General features: G+C 42.6%; 1 protein-coding gene across 2 annotated transcripts in view; it reads left to right on the top strand.

Moving 5' to 3' along the window:
* The first annotated feature begins 2,459 nt into the window (after positions 1–2,459).
* pde5ab (phosphodiesterase 5A, cGMP-specific, b) overlaps positions 2,460–13,794 on the top strand; it is a 102,129-nt gene continuing 90,794 nt past the window's right edge. For both annotated transcript variants that reach the window (XM_039759740.1, XM_039759741.1), the window contains exon 1: positions 2,460–2,872. In XM_039759740.1, coding sequence (XP_039615674.1) covers positions 2,775–2,872 — 98 coding nt within the window. In that variant the 5' untranslated portion in view covers positions 2,460–2,774. The remainder of the gene's footprint in view (positions 2,873–13,794) is intronic.

The raw sequence follows: 13,794 nt of genomic DNA on the forward strand, positions 1-13,794 counted from the left end.
GAGACCATTCAGTCCATTGAGGTCACTTTATTGGTTCGTGACTTGTTTGTCGCAGCATCTCTTACAGACACCTCTGCCACCGTCTTTTGTCTCGGATTCCATGTGTTTAAAGACAGTTTGCCTTAATTCAATGGTGCACGTACTTCTCCCTTTCTTCCACTAGGTGTCCTCATTCTCACGATTCAACTTTACGCACATGAATGACTTTTGCGGCTGAGCTTTCTCGACACCTTTAAGAATTGCGCAGAGCGCGATGAGGTCCCCACGTCGTCTTCTTTTTCAGAGATTGAAGCAGTGTAATTCCTATGGCCTGTCACAGTCGGATATGTCTTTTAGCATCAGCGACACGCAAGATTTATTCCTTTCTTTATTGTGTGTAAGCACAGAAAAAGCCACGTATCCATGATGGATGACAATACTCTTAAAAACGGAGTCTGAGAACGCAGTATTGAAGTTCCTAATCTCCTACGTGCAGTAGACTTCGTGTTTGTTCTCCCAGTTTTCTGAGTGACGAGTGAAATAAACGCTCGTGACGTTCGGTGCAGCGCTCCGCTGAATTGGTGGTACAGCATGGAGGCTTTGTCGAGCCCGCTTAATCCAATGTGAGTTTGTGATTAGTGGGAAACGAGGGACAATGCAAACTCCACACAGAAAACGACAGCACTAACCACTGTGTCATCGGGCCTCCCCGCACCACACTTCTCAATGCGAAAGAATCTGTGGGGTCTTTAAAGGTTTGTCCCCTTGTTGTGTAGTCCTGTCCTAGAATGGCCCTCACTACCAGGTCTGCATATCTGCGAAAATACAGTATGCGGTTTGTTGATGGGTTTCTTTTAGTAATTTATATTTTGCACATTTTTTCTTACTCTAATCCAGAACCTTTTCTTTCATGTGCTAATCTTTTATTTGATTATTTGATATCTATTATCTGCGGTGGGTTGGCACCCTGCTCGGGATTGGTTCCTGCCTTGTGCCCTGTGTTGGCTGGGATTGGCTCCGGCGGACCCCCGTGACCCTATTCGGATTCAGCGGGTTAGAAAATGGATGGATGGATGGATATCTATTATGTAGCTTCTTTCATATCCGTCTGTCTTATAGATAACAATGAAATGTACTGTGTTTAAGAGGTGGATATGAAAGGAGCTATATAATATATATGAAAGACACTATGAAAAGAGTTTTATGATAGATATCTATGCAAGGCACTATACAAGATAGATATTAAAGGAGCTAGATAATAGAGGTGCAAGGCACTAGATAAGATATATAAAAGGAGCTGCATAATAGATGTGAAAGTCATTATGCAGAATAGATAAAATGAGCTTTAAGACTGATAAGACAGCTAAGAAATGAACTATATAAGATATATTTAATGAGTTATATTATAGATGCACAGGGCACTGCATAAGATACATGTTAAATGTGATATATAATAAATATGAAAGGCATTATATAAGATAAATATTAAATGTGCTCTGAGATGGATAGCTGTGCAAGGCACTCTATAACATGGATAGGTGTAAAAGGAGCTAAATAATAAAGGTGAAATGGACTTTAGCCCTGCGGTGGGCTGGCGCCCTGCCCGGGATTTGTTCCTGCCTTGTGCCCTCTGTTGGCTGGGATTGGCTCCAGAAGACCCCCGTGACCCTGTAGTTATAGGATATAGCGGGTTGGATAATGGATGGATGAAATGGACTTTACAAAATATATAAAAGGAACTGTATAATGAATGTGATAGCTGTGTAAGAGGTGTGAGAGGTAATTTGAAAGATGAATTGAGCTGTAAGATAGATAAGATATATGAAAGGCACTATATGAAATAAAATAGATATGAAAGCTGCTATATGAGATGGATATGAAAGGAACTGTATTATAACTAAAAGGTGACGCGTAATGCATAAGTAGATAGATTGATAGAATGATGTGAAAGTCACTATATAATAGACACAGTGGCTAGAAAACGCTCGTTATGATAGATAGGCGCTTCTCCTATATTTCTAAGATAGTTGGATTGAAAGAAAAACGGACACAGACGTGAAAGGCACGATATAATCGATACAGAAGACAAAAAATGTCCTTTATGATAGATAGATAGATAGATGAGAGGCACTATAAGATATGCATGTAAGGAGCTATATTAGATACATATAACTGTATTCATCCTTGAAGCGATATTTACTAATCTAATGTATGATTTTCCTTTTTATTCAGTGTTAATTAATTTGATCATGATATGTGATTTTATTCCTTTGGTGCAATTCTGAATATTTGTGAAGCGTTTTGCGAGTGAGAACGGCTCTATATACATAACATACATTATTATTATTTATTTTTGTATTCGTTTTGCTCAGAAAAGCTCGATCTTTCTCCTAAGCGACCTGCTCCACCGCACACGTCACAACGGCACAAGTGCGCCCCCTGCCGCTTTAGCGTTCGCATGGCGCATTGGAGGCGGCGCAGCTGTCGCTCCAGAAGGTTGCCGTGCCACTGCAGCCCTGACGGGACCCGCCAGAGGGGTAGGTGGCTTGTCCCCTTTATGAACGGGGCCACGCGTGTTCGTCGTCAACCGCAGCTGCACCATGGTCAGCCCAGTGACCGCACGCGGCGGCTTCAGCTTTCGTCGCTTTGTTTTGTTTCCCTAAACGAACTTTTCCCATCCCTGACGCGCCATCCGAGGACTTTCGTGTTGTCTACAGGGAGGAGGAGGAGGAGGAGGAGGAGGAGGACGTCGTCCTTACAAATTATAAGACGCCGAGACGCATCGGTGCAGCACCATGGAGAAACTGAACGGATTTGAGGTTGAACGGATGGAGGCTTGGCTAGACGACCACGGAGACTTCGCTCATTCTTACTTTGTGAGGAAAGCCACGAGGTAAGTGGCGCGGCTTGTGGGCACTTCGGAGGGCTGTGAGGTGAAGAGGCGCACCTGCACCTGAGCGCTTCAGGTCAGCCTAGGCGGACTGCCCCTTGTAGGCAGACGTAACACTGCGATGTCTCCGAGTCCACAGGTCGAGTGTGCGAGACGCACTTTGGACTTTTGGTGTCCAGTGCCACCGCTCCTCGCGTGCGTCAGGAAGCCGCCGTCGTGTGACAGCTGTGCTGTTCGCTTTCAAATTATATTTCTGTAGTGCCCATGACCTTTGTTTTAGATTCTAGTGACCGCCATGGTCTCTATGTCGAGATGCGTGTAGGGTTCGGTTTAATTGTCCAGTAGCAGTGTCGCTGTTCGTCACCTCAGAAATAGCAGGCGCGCTTTGCTGGACCAAAATCGGGAGCCTCAAACAAGCGGTCGTCCACCTCAAACCTTATTTGTTTCGTGAATGTCAGCGCTCAGCTTTATTACTGTGTGAAGTTTTAGGGAAAGGAAAATGATGGCTTGTTGTAATTTGAAGCTGTTAATGTCACCGCAGGCATTATCGGGCGCGAAGTGGGATTCCAGTGTGGAGGGATGGCAAGAAAACGAAGTCGATTTAAGGCGGGCGAATTCGGAGCTCAAACTCACTCGTGTCGTTGTGTTGTTTTCCAGTCTCATTGTCTTTATTCTGGTATTCCGAAGAGACGACCATGTCAGGTAACCCCAAACTGACAGCCTTCATCCTAGTGGACCCCCGGGTGCAGCGACCTATAATTTGAAATTACTATTAGATGGACTTCTTTATCTAAGACCGCTTACAATATTTCAGATACACTTGTTTCCATTTCTATTGTTTTCTCAATTAGAGTACAAGCAGGTGAAAGTGACTTGCTCGGGGTCACACAGTGGCTAGTGGGGTTTGAACCCGCAACCTCGGGGTTTTTCAAGGCTGTAGATGAAGTCGTGCGACATACAGGAGACTGTTAAGAAAGAAAAAAGGCGCCACTTAATGATGTGGCATTTGACATCCAGCGCCCGAACAGGACATTAATATTTGATTGAACATGGCAGAGCCGGCTAGGCCACCTGTTAGCACTTCGATTGATTTGCGCGAGAGGCCGAGAGAGCCATCGGGCGACGAGCCGTTCGGCGGCCTGCTGCGATGGACTCCGGCTGTGTCCGTGCCTATCAGCCCAATTAACCATCTGTCGGAATAACAGCGACCGCTGCTTTAAGCGTCGACAGCAGCCATTAGTGTGGGATTAACCGCATGCAGTCACACTGAAAAAAGTCTAACATTGATGTTGTTCATTCAATGTAAATTTACTCTTTCAAGCAACTTAAGATTAGTCATTTAGTGTTGCAGCTTGAAATATTTGGTTTCAGATCTCAATCAAAGTAAAAAAAATTGTTTGTACCAAATTAAGTTATGGTGGAGGGAATAAACATAAAAATCCTATTTCATTTAACTTAATATTTTAGGTTGTTCATGTGCTGTGTTTGAGGGGCCGTTTGTATATTCTTTTGGTCGAACTTTCCAGTTTGATGGCTTTCCAACTGCCCAAAAAGAAGAACAACTTAAAAATAGATTTACTTCAGTAAAAAAACAAGTGAATTGCACCCAATCACTCTAAATGATTTGCCTCAACTTAAAAATTGTGGGATCAATAAGCTAAAAAGAATTATATTGGTTCAGATTGAAAATATTAAGTGTGAATCATCACATTTTTTTTTTCAGTGCAGTGCGTGTGTGTGTGTGTGTGCGCAGCAGCATCCAACATACGTACTGTCCACACACACGAGCCAACATCTGTGTCTAAACTGCTGGGACCATAGAGGTGGCCGGGGTTTTATATCCATACGGTTATATAACCACCATCTAGCTAGCTGATATATAATATGGTGCCTTTCACATTTGTACATTATGCTTGTTGTTTACTGCCCTTCACATTGATCGACCCATAATATAGAGCCCTTCAAGTCTATCTGTCTGCCTATCCCATAACTTAATAAAGCGCCTTTCACGTCTGTCTGTTATATAGTGCTATGTATCATTAGGGGCCATTCAAGTCTATCTACTGAATCTATGAATAGTGCCTTTGCGATCTTTCTATCAATATATCTGTTATATATTACCTTACCTATCAATTTACTGTATTTAATTTATAGAGCCTTTCATATTTTTTATACTTTTAATTTGTACCTATATTACAGTACTCAGTATGGGTCTTTGTACAGGTATATAGTGCTTTAATATCTATTTTACATAAATAGGAAAGGTACTATTTATCTGTTTAATTTCTTTTTATTTCTGTAAATGTGACAATAATTACCCTATAAACCTATAGTAGCTATCTACTGTAGCTACTATATTATACAGTGCCTTTCACATCTATCTATTGATCTATAGTGCCTTTCACTTTTATCCATCTATCTATCTATCTATCTGTCTATCTTTCTATCTATCTATCTATTATATAGCGCCTTTCACATCTATCTATCTGTTTATCTATCTTATATAGTGCCTTTCATTTCTATCTATCTATCTATCTATCTATCTATCTATCTATCTATCTATCTATCTATCTATCTATCTATCTATCTATCTATCTATTATATGATGCTTCTTACACATAACTACTGTATTGTGCCTTTCATATCTCTGTATCTATTTGCCGACTAAACATCCCTCCATCTTTTCATTTTCTTAAACCCGCTATCCATCTATCAATTATATAGTATTTTCAGATTCATCTATCATGTATATAGTGCCTTTCACCTATCTATCTATCTATCTATCTATCTATCTATCTATCTATCTATCTATCTATCTATCTATTATATAGTGCCTTTCACATCCATCTATCTATCTATCTATCTATCTATCTATCTATCTATCTATCTATTATATAGTGCCTTTCACATTCATCCGGCTACAGTGTCTGATTTTGTGCCTTTTCTTTGTACTGATTTATTAAGTGCCCTTCAGATCTTTCTGTCCATCTCTATATCTCTCATATAATGGTTTTTCTATCTGTCTACTGTATGTATTTTAAAGTGCTTTTCGCTATCTCCCTGTCTGCCTGTCTGTCTATATTATATAGTGCCTTTCACATCAAACTGTTTTTCTTTTACGTCGTGCCTTTCATTCCTCCTGTGTTGTGCTCTCCTTGCAGTTCTCGTCACACATCTTTCCTGTGCTCTTTCTTTGGCAGTCTCACACTGATGGGCCCCCAAGCCCGCAGTATCCCAGATATTTAATTTGAGGTTTGGCGTGCCACTCTCGGTACCCCAGGTCACTTTCCTGCCCAGGTGGCTGTCACTGGAAGTTGCCACAGTTGGTGTGCCATGGGCTGTGACGGGCTGTTTTTTCTCGTTGTCGTGTTCTCTTTTTGTCTGACACTCACATGGCTGTCACAAGCCCAGACTGACCATTTACATGTCGCGATGTCCCACACACTGTTTGCTGTTGTCCTGTCTGGACGTGTGGTCAAAGGCACCTTTCCTTGAGTTGCCTGCTCTTGGAGTGAAGCATTTCAGTGCTCACGTGACATGCGCCGTTAAACAAATGAGAGCTGTGAGTCTGGACTGTCTGGATGGTGTCTTATATGTTGTCGTGACCAAAGGGGCCCATTAACCTCCGAAGAAACTTCCTATAAAAATGAAATATTTATTCAGTTTCTGATTACCGGAGGAAATTGAATGTCACAGCCTGGCATTTTCGCTCAATGACTCACTTTTGCCTCTTTTTCTAAGCTCCCTTTTAAAGTGTTTGACGCTCTGTTCTATCCACGTGTTTTTATGAAGTTTATAAATTACAACTTCAAAAAAAGTGAAGTGAAACTCCTACTAAGTTATAAAAGACAGCATCTGAGGCCCAGAGGCACGTGTACTGTGCACTGCAGAAATGCTCAACTTCCACAGGTTCAAATCCCAGCCTGGCCACACCCTGGGTACACGTTGCAAGTTCTCTCCATGTCTCTGAGGGGTTTCCTCCATCCTCTCCAGCTTCCTTACACATCCCATAAACAAGCAGTCTCAGTTAACTGGGCATACTAAAATCACCGGCGTCCAGCTCAGGGCTTCACCAGTCCTGCACCCACCAAGTGATGGCCTAATGGCCCTCAACCAGCTTGAAAATGGACATATGAGAGTCCATGAGGAGCTTCAGACCGTTCAGACCAGAGTGGAGTCAACCTACTTGGGTGGAGCAACTCAGGTGACACGGTGAAGAAGAAAGTGAGAAAAAGCAAAAATAAAAAACAAAACGAACAAGAAGAGGAGGAGAGCAGCCGGTGGTGTCATACAAGAGCAGAGAAACGCATGTTTCTGGAAAGTTCTTAGAGCCAAAAGTTATTAGAGTGCCAGGACCTTCGTGACAGAGTGAGGCAAAGCAGACTTTACTGAGCCGCCGTGAGCCGAAGAAAAAGAAACAAAGGAGCAGCCGAAGGAGCAGGATGGGAGACGAGCTGCTTGGCCTTTAGGTGTGCGCTCTGTGGATACTGACGTCGCTTTCTGGCTATTGACCGATTAATTGCAAAGCTCCTTTAGTATCTGCTTACTGTATATAGTGCCTTTCAAATCAAACTGTTTCATTTCTGTCCATTATTTAGCTATTTTAATATCTATTATATAGTGCCTTTCTATCTGTCTATATCTATCTATCTATCTATCTATCTATCTATCTATCTATCTATCTATCTATCTATCTATCATATAGTGCCTTTCTATCTATCTATCTATCTATCTATCTATCTATCTATCTATTATATAGTGCCTTTCAAATCAAACTGTTTCATTTCTGTCCATTATTTAGCTATTTTAATATCTATTATATAGTGCCTTTCTATCTATCTATCTATCTATCTATCTATCTATCTATCTATCTATCTATCATATAGTGCCTTTCATATCTATCTATCTATCTATTATATAGTGCCTTTCTATCTATCTATCTATCTATCTATCTATCTATCTATCTATCTATCTATCTATCTATCATATAGTGCCTTTCTATCTATCTATCTATCTATCTATCTATCTATCTATCTATCTATCTATCTATCATATAGTGCCTTTCAGATCTGTTTCCAACAGGTAGTGCCTTTTACATCTATCTGTCTCCTTGTCCTGTCTATTAGGTACAACCCTTTAACATCTTTCTATCTGTTATATAGTGCCTTTCATTTATGTGTGTCAGTTTGCCCATTATATAATACCAGTAACGCACTGCTATAACGATAACATGCAGTGAATACACTTGACTTGACCATTCCTAGTTTTCAGACGCTCTCTTTCTCTGTACGTTCATCATTCCTTCTCTCAGAGGTTGATGAGCTTGCTGCTTCCTGATCAGCTCTTCTTTTTTCCACTCTAGCAGCCCGCTTCGTCTCTTCTTTCATCAGCATCTTTTCACGTTAAGACTGATTAAGTCAAATCTTGCGTTGGAATTACTTAGTACATTTTCCTTAATTTTTCACTTAAGCTGGCACTTAAGTGTTCAATCTGCCTCAAGAATGATTTAAGATATGAAGTGGTATGGTAAGTGATGGCGAAGGTGGTAGGGATGAGAATGACGCCTGTACACATGTGCCACACGGCAGCTGAGAGTTGATTCTACAATAAAATAAAATAAAAATATCTATCTATCATATAGTGCCTTCTATCTATCTATCTATCTATCTATCTATCTATCATATAGTGCCTTTCACATCTATCTATCTATCTATCTATCTATCTATCTATCTATCTATCTATCTATCTATCTATCTATCTATCTATCTATCTATCTATCTATCTATCTATCTATCTATCTATCATATAGTGCCTTTCATATCTATCTATCTGCTCATGTAAGATTTATCTGTAATTTAGACCCAATAGTGAAAAGCGGCCTCTTCCTGTTTTGTATATAGCGCCTTTCCAAGTGAGTGGCACCCAAGCCACTTTACAAGTCCCGTGTATCTGTTTTTTCATTTTCCCAGTAGCGGATGCTGGTTGCTCATAGTTGTCTGTAGTCAGAGATGAACTGACGTTGTCTGGCCTAGCGAGGCGTTCAGGTGGGCTCTGTTAGCCAGGAATGTTTCAATTCATTTCAGGACCCCTGTAGCTGACTGGCTGTGTGCAAGTCCACCTGTGACTCTCATTTAAAGTGCCTTGTTACCTTAACCTGCCCCAACCTGCACAGACAAGGATCAGGTGGGGGGGTTTGAACCTGGGATTCTGGATGTGTGACACTGTAATATGATAACCGTTTGAGAAAGGGGATGGATGTGGTCAGTAATACTGCTTATGTACGCTGTGGCATACTTATTAGAAGGCTCAGTTGAGTGCCAGGAAAGGTGGCACAGTGGTAGCACTACTACCTTACAAGAAGGAGCCCAGGGTACCCCTCCCCGCATGGTCTTTGTATGTTCTTCCTGTGTCTGCGTAGTTTCCTCTCACAGTCCAGACATGCAAGTTTTGTGGTTTTGGCGATGCTAAATTGGCACCAGTGTGTGTGTATTCACCTTGTGATGGACTGGTGCCCTGTGCAGGTGCTGTCTGGGATTGGCTCCAGCTGCCCAATAGCCCTGCTCAGGATAAGCAAGTTTGGAACACTGGCACACCTTCATGTGACCAGTAGTGGCCCGCCAGTGCAGTATGGATCTGTGGGTGGCCACTGAGGTTGGTCAGGTGCTGCTCTTCTACTTTTCAGTCATCCAGTTTTTGTCATCACAGACAGGAGCGAACCTCAGTGTGGTCATCGGCTGCTGTGGGGTCTGGCGTGTGGTGGGTTCACAGATGCCCTTCTGTTAGCCTGACCGAGTCTGGCCATTCATGTCTGTCATTAACAGACCTGCACTTCACTGGATGGTTCTCGTCTGTGGCACCATTCTGTACACCGTAGTGCATGAAAACCCCAGGAGGGCAGCCGAGTGTGTGTGTGTGTGTGTGTGTGTGTGTGTGTCCTTTAATAGCTTGTGCTCCAGTGTCACCTCGAGGTCTGTGCCATTATTAAGATCTGTTAGGAACACAACTCGCCTTCCCCGTCATTAAAAGCACACTGGATGTTGACAAACAGGTGCGTGTGGCAGGCCATCGACAGAGAGTGTCAGCTCAGCGCAGAGGGTCTTTTATCAAAGAGAAAAGTGTTGAAAAAGGGAAGACGGAAAGAGGACGGATTACGACAAGCAGCAGCTAGCCAGGTGATATCGGCGCGGTGGTCATTATTTAGGGCAGAACTCGTTAATTAGAGTCTCCATCATTATAGTCCATCAAATACGGATCCAGATTACGACCAACTAATGTCACATATAATGATACAAATAAAGCGATTGATAGGAAAGGCACTGCATGGAACATTCCAGACGCCATAACAGGTAGAATGGCACCCCAACTGGACTGAGGGGTGATTCGTAATGGATGGGCACGATGGAGGGTTCTCGATTGTTATCCCAGACAGGGTGCACGTATAATGGATGGCCTGGTGGGGGGTGGGGACTGTCTGTCAAAAAGCAGTTCCTTCTCCAGTATGATAGATAGCACCATCCCAGTATGGACACCTGTAGGGTCACATGGCACTCATAGTCCAGGATGACAGCCCTGTCAGGGTCCTTGGTTTGGGTGGCGCAAGTGGGCGCTGCTGGGAGAAGACCTCCCTGTTTTGTGGTGTTTCTGTGTGACCCTGAATGCAGTCCAGTGACGTTGGCACCAGAAGTGCTGCCGGGTCCAACATAAAGGAAGAGGCAGTCAGAATCGGGAGGAGGAGGAGGACAAACAGCACGTGGGAGGAGAGGACTCTGTTTGTGTTGTGATGGCTGCAATGAGGAACCTGTTAATAAACATCTGGTATTGTGTTGGGGACATTGTGTCTGGGAGTTTGGGGCTCAGTGTTGCCCCCTACTGGCCGCAGTAGATAGGACAGGTACTATATAATAGATAGATAGGCAGATAGATGTGAAAGGCACTATATAATAGATAGATAGATAGATAGATAGATGTGAAAGGCACTATATGATAGATAGATAGACATGAAAGGCACTATATAATAGATAGATAGATAGATGTGAAAGGCACTATATGATAGATAGATAGACATGAAAGGCACTATATAACTGAGATAGATAGATAGATGTGAAAGGCACTATATAATAGATAGATAGATAGATGTGAAAGGCACTACATTAATAATATATATGAAGGGATCTATAGATAGATAGATACCATTCTGTGAAAATATAAATGCACCTCATGGAAACTGTTGACTTTTTCAACATATTTGAACTGGCAAACCCACAGGTAAAGGTGGTCTACTTGAACAAATGACACGTCAAATCGACATGGTGTATTTATTCTCATAATCTAAATAAACAAAAATGCAGACTTGTCATATGGAAAAAGTGAGTGCGCCCCTCCATTGATCACAACTTCAGATTCATCCAATTAGTCTCAGGTGTTCCAGGTGAGGTTTCCATGATTAGAGCCTTGTCAGGGAGTCTGTAGGCAGACCTGACTGTCGTATTTAAACCTTAAAAATATCGAGGGTCCGGTGTTTGGTTGCTGTTGATGTGTGTTGAATTGTGTCTCTCTCGCTCTCTCTCTCGCTCTCTCTCTCGCTCTGAGTCCCCGCCCCTTCTGTCAACGGCTCTTTTTCTGATTCTCTACCCCTTGTGACCCCTCCCTCTTTCTTTCTCTGTCTGAGGCTCCACCCCTCTGACCCCCATTTCCATGTGGCCCCATTAGAATTTGTAGTGAAGTGGAGACACAAACACGGCCAAATGGTCTTGAAGCCTCCAGAATGACCATAAAGCAGGCCAGCTCATCAGCAGCTGACGTCAGAGCAGTTCATTCCTGACAACTAACAGGCGACTTCCAGCCTAGCAGGCCCAGGAATGAGAAGCTGGCTTAGAAAATTCCCAAAGACTACATGAGCCTCAAAGTATACAAAAATGCCTTATAAGGGAGAGGAAATTGTGAAAACTCTGGCTTGTAATGAAAATCCCAAAGTGCAATCTTTGTTTATTTACACAAAACAGAAGCAATGACAAAAATACTTTGAATAGCAGGAAGGATTGGGCCTTAAGAGCCCTAATTTGAAAACCACAAGCAGATTCCAAACACAGAAGCAGAAAATATCAAAGAAAACAAAACGCCTTTGTCATCTCCCAATGATCCACAAAAGTGTTTTGTTAAAAAACGGGAACTAACTGTTAGATTTCCTAATCAGTAGAGTGTTGTACCGTGTTAGCCATAGATTGATACAGGAGAAAGTAGGGTGAAGTGACACCTTTTATTGTCTAACGCAATAGATTACAAATGCAAGCTTTCGAGGGAGCTAATGACAACACAAAGTGCAGGACCCTGGGCTCGCCGCTCGCTGCGTCTCCTCACCCAGCTTGAGATGGCTCTGGTAAAGATAAAAGACGGCCATAATCATTAAGGATCTGAAAGTTTAAATGCCGGCGATTAAAGGCTTTAGACTCATTAGTAGTAAATGAATCGACACGCCGAGATGGAGATGAGCCGCATGAATTATTGATCATCCCTGGAGGGTACCAGCAGAATGCTGAAGCAGCTTCGTTTATTGCGTCCTCATATTCTGTAACTGCACACTCCCTTTCGTGAGATGATGGCTGTGCTTTTAATTATTTTGTTTTTATGTGCGTAATTGCCAGATCATTTGTGACGGGTCTGCATTCACCAAGGGACTCATTCATGCTGTGTATAAAAGTGTTAAATCATTCATTTATTATATGTAAAAATTACACTTTTACTCTTTAGGAAATGACACAATCAAGGGAAGAATACAGTGGAAAGGCAGCCCACCCTGAGTCGAGTCGTACTTAGCGCAGGCTCCAGTCCACCAGTAGTGGATAAAGGGATTTTCTGGAAATTTCCCAGCATTTGAACCCGCTTCTGTGTGGAGGCCGCCTGAGCTTCCAGTGCCAGATGGACTGGTGACGCCACGCTACTCCGGGGTCATGGAGTGTGGCGAGGTCAGCTCAGAGAGGAATGAGAGAAGGTGGGCAAGTAAATCCAAATAACAGGGTGGGATTTCATTGTGAGATATGTTAGAAATGAATGAAAGGGTTATATGATAGAATGAGTGAGACAGTCAGGTGTGAAAGACAATATAAAATAGATAAATACAATGAAGACAATATATAAATGACAGACGGGAACGGCGATAGATAGATAGACAGATGGATAAGAGAGACACTATATAATAAAGATAGATAGATAGATAGATATGAAAGGCACTATATAATAGATAGATAGATAGATAGATAGACAGATGGATAGAGATGAAAGGCGCTATATAATAGATAGATAGATAGATAGACGTGAAAGGAACTATATTATAGATAGATAGATAGATCGGGAGAAATTTGGCTTTTCACAGAAGTTCAATAATTCTTCTTATTCTTTTGGTTGCTCCCGTTAGAGGTTGCCACAGCGCATCATCTTCTTCCATATCGTCCTGTCTTCTCCATTTTGCTCTACCACAACTGTCACCTGCATGTCCTCTCTCACCACATCCATAAACCTTCTCTTAGGCCTTCCTCTTCTCCTCTTCCCAGGCAGCTCCATCCTTAGCATCCTTCTCCCAATATACCCAGCATCTCTCCTCTGCACATGTCCTCACCAACGCCATCTCGCCTCTCTGACTTTGTCTCCCAACCGTCCAACCTGAGCTGACCCTCTAATGTCCTCATTTCTAATCCTGTCCATCCTCGTCACACCCAATGCCAATCTTATCATCTTTTACTCTGCCACCTCCAGCTCTGTCTCCTGTGCCACCATCTCCATCCCATATAACATAGCTGGTCTCACTACCGTCCTGTAGACCTTCCCTTTCACTCTTGCTGGTACTCGTCTGTCACCAATCACTCCTGACACTCTTCTCCACCCTGCCTGCACTCTCTTCTTCACTTCTCTTCCACACTCCCCGTTACTCT

The sequence above is a fragment of the Polypterus senegalus genome, chromosome 7, assembly GCF_016835505.1.
Source record: "Polypterus senegalus isolate Bchr_013 chromosome 7, ASM1683550v1, whole genome shotgun sequence".
Lineage (NCBI taxonomy): Eukaryota > Metazoa > Chordata > Cladistia > Polypteriformes > Polypteridae > Polypterus > Polypterus senegalus.